At 38.5% G+C, this 12,578-nt stretch overlaps 1 protein-coding gene across 2 annotated transcripts; it reads right to left on the reverse strand.

Moving 5' to 3' along the window:
* Nucleotides 1-3,188: 3,188 nt before the first annotated feature.
* LOC135481841 (uncharacterized) lies at nucleotides 3,189-10,793 on the reverse strand. Of its 2 annotated transcripts, XM_064761568.1 has the most exons (5): nucleotides 10,616-10,793; nucleotides 9,532-9,907; nucleotides 6,329-6,511; nucleotides 5,540-5,786; nucleotides 3,189-4,752 (listed from the first exon to the last, which is right to left on the reverse strand). In XM_064761568.1, the coding sequence occupies exons 1-5, from the start codon at nucleotides 10,772-10,774 to the stop codon at nucleotides 4,671-4,673; spliced, it is 1,047 nt and encodes a 348-aa protein (XP_064617638.1). In that variant the 5' UTR covers nucleotides 10,775-10,793; the 3' UTR covers nucleotides 3,189-4,670. The 2 variants fall into 2 exon arrangements, with proteins under 2 accessions (XP_064617638.1, XP_064617639.1); XM_064761569.1 differs by lacking the exon at nucleotides 6,329-6,511.
* Between the last annotated feature and the right edge of the window lie 1,785 nt (nucleotides 10,794-12,578).

A 12,578-nucleotide genomic window follows, 5' to 3' on the forward strand; every position in this document is an offset into this window, starting at 1 on the left:
ACGCATGGGGTTTAACGTCGTACTTAACAATTTTTCGGTCATATGTCATAGTGACGACGAGGAGTTATAAGGTATGTGTACAAATATTGTGTCTTCTTTTGGCAGGGAGAGCCCGTGCCACAATGCACTGAAGCATCATGCATCAAAGACAACAGACATGACACCACTCCCAGTCACTAGTGTACTACCATTACACCAGTCCTGTTTCCTTGCTGTAACCTCTTAGCACTGAGCGCCAAGCGAGGCAGCTGAAAATACCCTTTTTCAAAATGTCTTTGGTGTGTCGGAACCGCGTTTGACCCCAGGGTCTCCCGATATCAAGGCGGACGCTGAACTCACTCGGCGACCGAAGCGATCAACATTTCTCGTTGCTGAAGTCCTAAATCACGTTGGTCATTTCATTTATAATAATTCATTGACGTTCCGTACCCTACCATATCCCATATATAATATCCGACATAAATATGGATTTTGGATCACATGCGCTATAAATCTGCACGTACATTAATATATCGCGGTTATGTTACTATCCAGAAAAAAATGCCCACACCCAATATAATTCACTTTTTCTATACTTTCCCAAAATATACAGACTAAAAAACATTTTTAGGTGTTTGTTTAACCGAGGTTACGTTCCATGCACATTATTTCCCTTGGTGGTGTAACAACCTAGATGCCACCAACTAAGTGATGTAGCGCATGTAGGAATCCCGAACACTGTCAAATTTGATACCCAGGGACCACACTCAGTAACAGGATTGAACAAAAGGTCTTGAAAATGTCTGGACGATTCCCACCTCACTAGCAAACATGGGCAAATATCGTGCCCATATTTAGGGTGTCCTCAAAATTTCTGGATGGGCGTTTTGCGCCATACTCAAGAATATTTCACTTGTATGGCGAGGAATAGGTTTATGGGTGAAGAAAAGATGTTTAAACAACTGTCTTTCTGCAGCGCAAACCTTTTAACTTGATAAAACCGCAGACGTTTAGCAAAACCTGGATTAGAGTTTGATGCCTAATTTGTCGGGATCGACAGTCTATGGATTTTCCGGCGCATCGCAATGCAACAGTGTGGCAAATCATGCTTCTGATAGTTACTATACAAAGGTAATTGTATTCTAATGAAGATCCATAATAAAGTGCCACAATCAAAAATCTATATCGAAGACATTACGGATATGAACCTTAAAATTACAGAAACAACTCAAATTACAGAAACAACTCATATAACAGGAACAACTCAAAGTACAGATGCACTGTATAAGTTACTTTATTTAATGGCTGGACTTGTGTGTAAACGCGTTTGGCATCTATAGGCAAAAGATAAATAAGCAGCGTCAGAACAGTTGCGAATCTTATCGTAGAGTTACATCCGCAAATAATTAGCCTAGGCTCAACTGCACTTGGGCGTTTACCCGGAACTCCTGGGACCCGTTGTACAAAGCTGTCGCAACGTTACGTCAAGCGAATTTACCAGGGTATCGTGGCTCTCCAATACCCAATGCCATGCACGTTACGGAAGACGCATTTTGTGACTGCTTCGTAAATCAGGCCAATGCTCTCCATATACTCCCTCTATAGCCTCTACACGACATGTATTCATTCACACACTTGTACACTGTCCATATCACAAGAGCACTTTTAAACTGAACACCAATGCATATCCCATTTGAATCCTCTGAAATCCCCCAAGTATTTTACATGGTTCTCTCCAATATTTTATAAAACTTTACTTTCATGAATCATTTTAACCTGTTAACAGAATCTCTCTGGACACAAGACATGCTATTTGGATACAAATGTTCATTTCAAGACCTTGACATCATCTTTGATACACAAAAACTAAAGAGAGAAGTTTTCAAAGAATTTACAACCTACGTATCAGATTCAGTTTTAGAGGTTTTGTTACCGTTTTTTTTTTACCTGATACACATCTAGTACTAACAGCATTTACAATCATGTTACAATATGCAATCATGTCATTGTTCAATAATTTTTTACCTGTTCAAATTTGACAGCCAGAGTCAAATATAGCTTTTTAATTTGGACACCCTATTAGAGGGGCTAATTTGGACTTAAAGATTTTCATTTGATTGGAAACCTGAAACTAATGCCTTGTATACCAAATCATAGACTGAAGATTACTCATAAATCTTTATAGATTCAATGATTCAAGATTTTATAGATCCTTTCAACAAACCTCTGGAGACAAATCCTCAAGGGTTAGGTTGGTCAATTTCAAGGTTTCACAAAAAGCATAATTCTAATAGTCTACGCACAATAGTGCCACCATAATATGCTTAAATAAACACCTTGCAAACATGTGAAAAGGTCGAAGAACTACAGTTACAACCTTCCAGGCCAGTCAGTTTAGCCATCAGGAGAGTAACTTGTTGAAAACAATCAGTAATCTGTTGATCAATTCATTATCTGCTGCAGTAGGGGAATTATTCCAAACTTTACAGTAAATACTTCACAAATGCTGTGATAGTATTGTAAATTTTCAGCAAGTGTTCAAATATGTCAGTGTGCCCCCTTCTAAGAAAACTCAACTTACGCACAGCTTTAAACCACTTTTGCATGATCCCTCGAATACCATTTTCCTTTCCATGCTACACGTGATATTGAAGTTAAGGTCAAAGAAAATTTGAACTGATTGAAAGGATTATTTTATCTTTGCACATAACAATACATACATTTCTACAATTCAACACATTGACTGTGCAAATCAATCTCACAAATTCAATCCAGCAAACAGATGAATATGGAAAAATGTGAGATTCATAGACATAAATTGGAAAACATATGCTAATTGTAAAAAATCTCTGGAAATTGAATACAAAATGGAATCGTCAGTATAGATTGTAGGCAGGAGCATAGGACAACAGTCAATACACAAGAAAAAAAATTCTGCCAAAGGTGGGCAGAAACTTGACACCTTTTTTTTTTTTTAAATGTTGTCCACTAAATTCACAACATGGGATAAATTTACTAGCACTTACACAAGTTTTTACATAGGCAAAACTGGTACAACAATAGAGATGTCACCAAAGTTAGGCCATGAAGTAACATCATCAGGTACATTTTACGTACCAGTAGTGTCACCCCAACTAAAAGTATAGAAAATTACATATATATATATATATATATATATATATATATATATAAAGGTGAAAATTCATAGGGTTCAGCTATTTGGCACAGGGTTAAATTTTCAAAACACATTATCACATTGTTTTTACAGTATAGTGTAGTAATGATTGCTTTTTAAAGCACTGGGGCCTTGCATTAGTGAACAAAGGAGTTAACTCTGATACGGTGACTCCACAATGACGAGGATGACATTTTTTTTCCCTCCTGTTCCTGCAAAGCAATCACAAACAGACAAAACAAACTGGTGGAATGTCTTGTATCAGTTAGGGGATAGCGCGTCTTGGAGCCAACAGTTGCAAAAAGAGAATCAAGAACACGGAAGCTAGGAATAAAATCTTGATAAGAATCATTGATACACACACAAAAAATCTTTCCACTGTGTACAAAAGATCACAGTGAAAGATAATAACTGTAGGAACATAGGCATCATAAATGGTTTACATCTTTTTTTTCAAAATGACACTCCACTACATGTACTCTATAAAGGCTTCAAACAAATGAATTGAAAAACAAAAAAGATCAAATCTCTGAAACTACAGCCTAATACATACCAAATTACAGTTTGTTTTAGATACAAAGAATAAAAACAAAATATAATAATACTCTCGAACTGAAATAACCGACCAGCCATGCCATCTTCTTACAATGAAATCTATTACAATCTAGACAACTTTCCTTATCTTAAAAACAAGTAATCAGTTTTCCTTCCATTGCAAATTTCAATCTTCTAACATAACCTTTAAATGACAAAAACATTCATATTTTTTCTTCCACTTGACGAACCACTCCAGCAAAATGTAGCATTGTCAGTCTGCACCACGTCAAGGTCAGCCTTCACAATGCACAATAATTTGCATCAGTTTTCATGAAAATTAAATCAGATTTGACATAAGTAACAGCCATTAATGCCCAGCACCAGGTAAAACCTTTTCCTCAGAAGAGCATTTTGCTACGTAATCCATTTCGACTTTGGGGATGTACCAGATATGTACTCAAGGGGATTACTGTCCAACAATGAGCTTAAGTTTCTTATGTTTAAATGTATTAGAATGAGATTTGTATCTATGTCTGGCCTCAACAATACTCATCCTAATACATAGACATAACAAATGACACCTGAAACTTTAGCCCAGGCTAAATACCTGTCTGAACTCTTACCACACATCTGAGCATCTTCTAGATATGCACTTTAGTGCCTTTTTGGCTTTACCACGCAACTGGAATCAATGCACTTGTCAAGCATCTTTAGGTCATGTCAGGCAGATTTTTCCCCCGTGCTCTTGACTTGTGTCATACAGAACATGGCAGCTGTGTGAAATGTGAAGCGCAGGGCACCGCATACAGCAATGTCACCATACTAAAGCTCAGCATCATGAGCGTACTGGATAAGCAACATGAAGCAGGAAACAGTGATGCGGACATGGTGAGACTGTCACCCAGCCTCTTGGCCTGTCAGGCTGATATCCTGGCAGATCACTGATCAGTCCCTCTCTCAAACCTGCACACCCCAGAATTCAGGTCTGAAATACCAACAGTCCAGCATCTATCAACTTCTTTATTTTCCTCCTCATTTCAGGGTCAGCTGAATGCAAGATGCTGAAACAGAGAAGCAACAAGTCGGTCAAGCAGGTGCATGCAGCTTTTCACAAACCAGTTTCAATTTTGCACTTAAAACGCAGCTAGTAAATGATTATCACAAAACACATGAGTCTGCCAACAACCTGCGGACGGCCGTGACTTTCCACCGGGCTCTGCCTGGTTTCCTCCCATCATATTGCTTGCCACCACCGCATAAGTGAAATATTCGCGAGTTTGGCATAAAACACCAATCAAATAGATAAATAAATAAACAAAACACATGAAAAGCAAACTGTAAAAATAAATTATGTTACTTGCACAAAGGAACTGTAAAGTGATGAAAAAGTCCGTAGCCTTAGCCCAAATTTGTCTTAACTACCAACTTATCTAAGGCAAAAAAATATTTGTACTCAACGTCAATTTTAGTCCGGCCGTTCTGGCATAGCTTACATGTACTGTATGCCTGTCTTCCATTCTTGAAATTAGTTCTTAACTGCTTATATTAAACTGATTTAAGAGGGCACAGTTCTTAACTCCATAAAAAGGATCTACAAATGATACAGCACAATCATTCAGGAGCCTTTCACCAATGTGATCGCTGTGAGTTCAGCTCATGCTGTCTTCCTCTCTGGTCGGACATGAAAAGATCTGCTAGCAGACCTGCGGATGGTTGTGGTTTCTAACAGGACTCTGCCAGTTTTCCTCTCACGACAATGCTGGCTCTCGTCATTCAAATGAAATATTCTTGAATACGACATAAACACCAATCAAATATATAATTCAATCAATAAAAAAAAATCCTTACCTTTGAGCCTGGACTTGGTTAGACCTTAGGGTCTGCACCAGCCTTTGTATGTCGGGGTCTATAAGTATCTGTCTGATCTCTGGGTTAGCCAGGATCTCCTGCATCCTTCTCTCATCCTCGTCAGCAGGGGCCATCGCTGAGTTTATATTACTGTTCAGGACGTTCACCCCTGCACTGTCTACCTCCCGGGCCTTTGCACTCGGCTTCTCCAAATCTTGTTTATTGCCTAGCTTTGTAAAGTGATCCCCTGCACACAAAAATAACGGTAAATTAGTTCAGCGAATAAGTAAAATAGCATATGGTACACCACAAACTGACAGACATGCATAAAAAAGGCCCGGAACACATTTCTTGAAATTTAGAAAAGATAAGACAAATTTGTATCTGTCCTCGTCACACAGGGTTTAGTGCAAATACAAATACATTAAATAATAGCCATATAAAAAACAATCATGCGAATTTGATCTCTTTATAGTAGAAAAATATAGCTACCTGTACGTCTGTAGCATTTCTTTATTCATTTGAATGACAACAATAGTGTTCACTTATATGCCAGATGTCAGATTAAGAGTGCAAAGAGGTCCTTATTAAAGACACATGCCTACAGACTTATATCACCAGCCAGGTCACAAAAGCTGGACTTGAGACCCAGACTTGCCTGGTCAATGACAATCTAACAGTCAGAACTTTGGTAACTGAGACCTCTTGTCCAACAAGGCTTAGGGCCCTCCAAGTTGTTACCAACTGAATTAAAAGAATATCACATACTGATTTCTAATCGTGTATTACCTATAATTCCACAGAAATCTTTAAAGAATTTCTGAATTTCTGAGTTATTCTGATACTTTAACATGGCCCCTTGGGGGTCACTCTGAAACTCTCCAATAGCCTGCACAAATACGGGGTCTGTCAGTCGCCGTGCCAACAAGTCATTACCCTGAATCTGTGACAATAAATCATCTGTCAACCACTCTACAAAGAAAAACGATTACAATAGGTTAAGTTCATTACTTCTCTTGGCTGAAGCATTCAATACCACACTGTCTGCAGCTTACTGCACATGAACAGTCAGCAATGAAAGTTGACTTTTAGTGAATCCCTGAAATTGGCGAACCCAACCAATGTAGTTTTCTCTCGAAAATCAAATTTAAAAATGTGCATAAACTGTAAATTGTAAATTCTGAGTACCAATAACCTCCCCCCTACTATTGATAATGATTCAACACATCACACTTGTAAATTCTGAGTATCAATAACCCCCCCTACTATTGATAATGATTCAACACATCACACTTGTAAATTCTGAGTATCAATAACCTCCCCCCTACTATTGATAATGATTCAACACATCACACTTGTAAATTCTGAGTATCAATAACCTCCCCCCTACTACTGATAATGATTCAACACATCACACTCGTAAATTCCTAGTATCAATAACTGCCCCCCCCCCCCACTATTGATAATGATTCAACACATCACACTTGTAAATTCCTAGTATCAATAACTGCCGCCCCCCCCCCCACTATTGATAATGACTCAACACATCACACTCGTAAATTCTGAGTATCAATAACCGCCCCCCCTACTATTGGTAATGGTTCAACACATCACACTTGTAAATTCTGAGTATCAATAACCCCCCCTACTACTGATAATGATTCAACACATCACACTCGTAAATTCTGAGTATCAATAAACTCCCCCCTACTATTGATAATGATTCAACACATAACACTTGTAAATTCTGAGTATCAATAACCGCCCCCCCCTACTACTGATAATGATTCAACACATAACACTCGTAAATTCTGAGTATCAATAACCCCCCCCCTACTATTGATAATGATTCAACACATCACACTCGTAAATTCTGAGTATCAATAACCGCCCCCCTACTACTGATAATGATTCAACACATCACACTCGTAAATTCTGAGTATCAATACCCGCCCCCTACTACTGGTAATGATTCAACACATAACACTTGTAAATTCTGAGTATCAATAACCCCCCCCCCTACTATTGATAATGATTCAACACATCACACTCGTAAATTCTGAGTATCAATAACCGCCCCCCTACTACTGATAATGATTCAACACATCACACTCGTAAATTCTGAGTATCAATACCCGCCCCCTACTACTGGTAATGATTCAACACATAACACTTGTAAATTCTGAGTATCAATAACCCCCCCCCCCTACTATTGATAATGATTCAACACATAACACTTGTAAATTCTGAGTATCAATAACCGCCCCCCTACTATTGATAATGATTCAACACATCACACTTGTAAATTCTGAGTATCAACAACCTCCCCTCTACTATTGATAATGATTCAACACATCACACTTGTAAATTCTGAGTACCAATAACCTCCCCCCTACTATTGATAATGATTCAACACATCACACTTGTAAATTCTGATATCAATAACCTCCCCCCTACTACTGATAATGATTCAACACATCACACTTGTAAATTCTGAGTATCAATAACCCCCCTACCATTGATAATGATTCAACACATCACACTTGTAAATTCTGAGTATCAATAACCGCCCCCCTACTATTGGTAATGATTCAACACATCACACTTGTAAATTCTGAGTATCAATAACCTCCCCCCTACTACTGATAATGATTCAACACATCACACTTGTAAATTCTGAGTATCAATAACCGCCCCCCCCCCCCCCTACTATTGATAATGATACAACACATCACACTTGTACAGTAAATGAAGTAAATGTATTTTACACACATAAACCGTAATAAATTGTAGTTTAAATGTTTGACAGACCAAACTATATGCACCACTCACAAGAGTCTCATAGGGTCAACAGAACCTCCTTCATGACTTTTGTGGGCCTCCACTTATTAGTTTTCAAATTACGAGCAAATTACATGTACTAAGACAGAAAGATGGACAACCAACGCTCTGGAAAGAAAATTCAAGTCAGAAGAGATTGGTACAGCCTCTGTGACCTGTCAGTTTGGTGATTCTGCCCTTATAGCAGTTTATAAAAATAAGCCAGGATGGCAAACATCAATTTGATGCATGAAAATTATGGATTTAAATTACAAAATGACAGAAAACCTATTGGAATCAAGGAAATGTTTCATAAAGAAAAAATTACACGCTCTTCCTGCAGTTTAAAGGTAATCTGAGGTTACAAATTCTGTAAATATGAAACGATACTTACACGAGTTATTTGTTAAAGAGAAGCATGGGAAGCAATGATGAACTAGATTATGATAATCTGTAATCACTTTTTATGTATGGACTTGGGCTGGTTTGTGAACCTAATCTGAAGTCTCACATACTTAATGTTACCATTGGAATTTATGGTTCTAATCAGTTTTCAAGATATCAGCAGAAAAATCACAGAAAATCTGACCAACAGATCCATGGACACCTAAATGCACAGAACAAGCGAATGCTATCTGCTTCTCGTCCTTTCAGGGGCGGAGCACAAGGCGAGCATTTTGTCAAACTGGTATTCTATTTTTGTTAGTTGATGTGATGGGATGAGAGAAAGACACAGTAGAGAGACGCACAAGGTGGGCTTTTAGTCAAACTGGTATTCTATTTATGTTAGCTGATGTGACTGATCAGAGGTACAGGTTTTCTTTACAAACACGGTGAATGATGCAAGAGATTCTGAATGCTTTATCTAAAAAAGTCATGTTCATCATGGTTCCCCATTTTACCTAAATTTTACCTTATATTACGGTTGCGAATATAATAGAGGGAGGAAACCCATAAACATCGGCAGATTTCTGAAAAGACTTTCTCACATACATGTCCATTCTATGTATTATACTTTAGCTTTTTTTTCAACACCTGCAGGCTTGCTACTAGATCTAGCAAATTTTCCCCATTATACTCATATCTGTTTCACAGATCATGTCTTTTGTCCCTTTTCCACTGTTTACAATCATGACCACAGACTTACACACTGCCATGAGGCGGTAACATACCTTTATTTTGTAGCAACCCTTCACTGGCTAGCATTGCCTGTTGAACCTCTGGGATCTCCAGTCCCTTTTCTCGGTTGGTTTGCTTAGGCTTTATAAAAGGCATGTCTTTATTGTATGTCTTTTTAGCACCAGCAGCATTACTCTCTGTCAAATTCCGTGTTTCATTAGTCCTTTTATCGTGTTTACCACTCGAAGCTGTGGCATTGAAGAGAAAGCCTTTCTGAAAGCCCCCGAATGTTTGGTTTTTATTCTTGATCTTTGGTCTGACGTCAGCTCCTCCAGTGGCACCTTGACCCCCTGAAGCTCCACCCACTGCATTATTTGACAGCATCTCCGCGTTGGCTGCTGCTCCACTGGGCATAGCACTTGCTCCTGCCTGAAGATAACAATGAGAATGTATACACTAAAAATGGTCTCCACAGAAATACATTAAGTGGTGAATTTATTAGGACCAATGTAGCATTATTTAACACACAATTACATGCAGTCATTAGACTATAATAGGGTCAATCAGGGCCTGATCCAGGATATCCTTGAGCCCATCAATAAGGCTTTGGAGTCAGAAGTGAAAAATATTCACACTTTCATGCTAAATGCATATAAAACAGGTCAGTATAACAGCTGCGAATCAAAAGAGCACCCAAACTATTCAACTAGATCAACCCCTATCAATGGAGACCCAGCAAATGCCCAGCAGCCATTTTTATTGATGTCAAACGTTCCTTTCCCCGACCATCATGTGACAAGGTGGTGAGTTGGTGTCACATAAAACATAGAGTAGCGTCACAATAGAAACTGACATGCTGCGATGATGCAGACAAGACAATCAATATCTGACACAACAAGGTTTAAAGTCCTGCTTAACAATGACAAGCATCACTACATTGTGTGTGTGGAGTGGGGATGAGAGGTGAGGGGGGTGGGGAGCAGTTTGCTGCCTTCCTACTGCAGAGACTAACTATGGAATTTGTGTCTCTAGTTGTTGGCTACTTAGGTTATGTGTATGAATGGTCAATTACAAATATAACAAAACATTATATTCCAAATGGTTGCTGATTTCATTAGTTTGTAGTTCAATACTTACCTGCAGAGGAACATGTGCACTGTTCTGTGCAGTAGCTGTGTTTATCGGTTTATCTCCACTCTGCCTGCTAGCATTGTTTAATGCAGCTTGTGCCGCATTTGATTTCTTCGTTTTCCTAATGTCTCTCAAATTGTCAACCTGTCTCAGCATCTCAGACATATCTTCCAATGGCGGTGGTGCATCTAAAACCAAAACAAAATGGGTTTAAATTGATAACTAAAACCATTCCCTTTTTTGAAGGTATACATTAAATGTGCTAGATCACACATACAAATGATTAAAGTCAAAAACCAGTTGTCCGATGCCATATTGCAAGTAACAGTCTGAAAAGATGAGTGCCATTTATTCATTATACATGTAGATATTAGCGTTACCTATATTTCAGAAAGGGTCGGTGTTTAATGCTGTGCGTAGACTCCTCGCATATAGGTACTATACGACAGTGATCAATCTAAAGGATGGGGGAGGTGGGGGGGGTGGGGTGTTGTCTCTATGGCAGTGGGTGTTCGCACCGCCGGCCTTTGGCTAGCAAATGACTTTCTCTAAAGAATATTAAAGCTTCAGTGACAATATGAGCACAACCACAGATCTGTTTGCAAGAATCATACTACGTCTTGTGATGAATAAAAACATAGAAAATTCTGCGCACATATTTCTGGACCAACAATGATACCTACGCACAGTACTATCAGGAGGGACTATGTATCGTATTTGTGGGGAGGTCTTCCAGCAACCTGCGGATGGTCGTGGGTTTCCTCTCACCATAATGCGGCTGCCGTTGTATAGTGAAATATTCTTGAGTATGGCGCAAAACACCAAACAAATAAATAAAACAAATAAATATGTATCATATTGAACTGGTATAAATTGGGGAACCCGCTTTTGCTCTACCAACGACTTTGCTCTGATCTACTATATATGTATATGCATTTTGAATGATAAAATGTAGCAGTCTAATGTGTGTTACGTAGCAAAAACCTTATGTGACATCACTGGTCCCATTGTGGTCAGGAAAGGCCAAAATAGATTAAAATATTCAAATGCATTTTACTAGGTTAAACAAAAACAAAAAAAAATCCAACTCTTTTCCTTTTTAATCGTCTTTCATCTTATACATAGTTCATTTTAGTGTTTTCTTTGCCTTCAGAAGAGCGATAGACATGTTTTGGAGTATTAGCTTTAAATACTGTTTTAATCCAGAACACAAACAATGATTTACACTACACTCATCAAGGCGAGTCACTCACATAGGACAACGGTATGCAGATATCCAAGGTTGTGAAGCAAGATTTTCTTTTTTGATGTTATTTAGACAATGTTTTCATTGTCTGCCCGTGTAAGTGAGTGTGCAGTGTTTTGGCACAAATTTAATGACAAATGCCCGAATTTCTGCCGTCTCGAATATTCAACCCAATCTCAGGTCCAACCGATTTTGGAGGTAACTACTTCACTTCAATAGTGGACTTTGTCCGACACTTGACAGTGACGAAAGGGTGTTTCTCTCTTTGTAAACACTGACATACGTTTCCAAAAGAAGAACAGTGTCTGTGATCATGATTTATGATTTGACGTAAACGTTCAATCAATCCAATAGCAACACTGTAGTTTACTGTCCACCATGCAGTGTTTTGGCTTTCCTTCAATTGCCTGACCCAGGCCAGAGAGATATACAAAGATTATCTTGCAGAAGTGGAGTTTGAAATTTTATGTAATCAAGAAACCCACGTCTTGATGGCATTGCATCTTTGAACTTAGTGATAGTTGATCGTCACAGAATATTGGAAGAAGACGGGCAAAGTTATGTTTTTGCACAGAAAAATAGACAATGTAGGGAAAAATAATGAGCGGAAGAACGTTACCTTCGTCGGCCATTTTGACGCTTTGATCTTGACTCGTACATTTCTTGGCGTTATTTTGGGCATAGACTGAAAAGGAACGAGTCCGTAAATCCCAAAATGATTTT

Source organism: Liolophura sinensis, chromosome 1, assembly GCF_032854445.1.
Source record: "Liolophura sinensis isolate JHLJ2023 chromosome 1, CUHK_Ljap_v2, whole genome shotgun sequence".
Classification (NCBI taxonomy): Eukaryota; Metazoa; Mollusca; class Polyplacophora; order Chitonida; family Chitonidae; genus Liolophura; species Liolophura sinensis.

Excerpts from the sequence above, each read along its gene's own strand:
- LOC135481841 (XM_064761568.1), bottom strand. The coding sequence starts at position 10,774 with ATGTCTGAGATGCTGAGACAGGTTGACAATTTGAGAGACATTAGGAAA. Across the intron at positions 9,908-10,615 it reads GTGCACATGTTCCTCTGCAG|GCAGGAGCAAGTGCTATGCC; the intron begins GTAAGTATTGAA and ends TGTTATCTTCAG. Across the intron at positions 6,512-9,531 it reads AGGGTTGCTACAAAATAAAG|AGTGGTTGACAGATGATTTA; the intron begins GTATGTTACCGC and ends TTTTCTTTGTAG.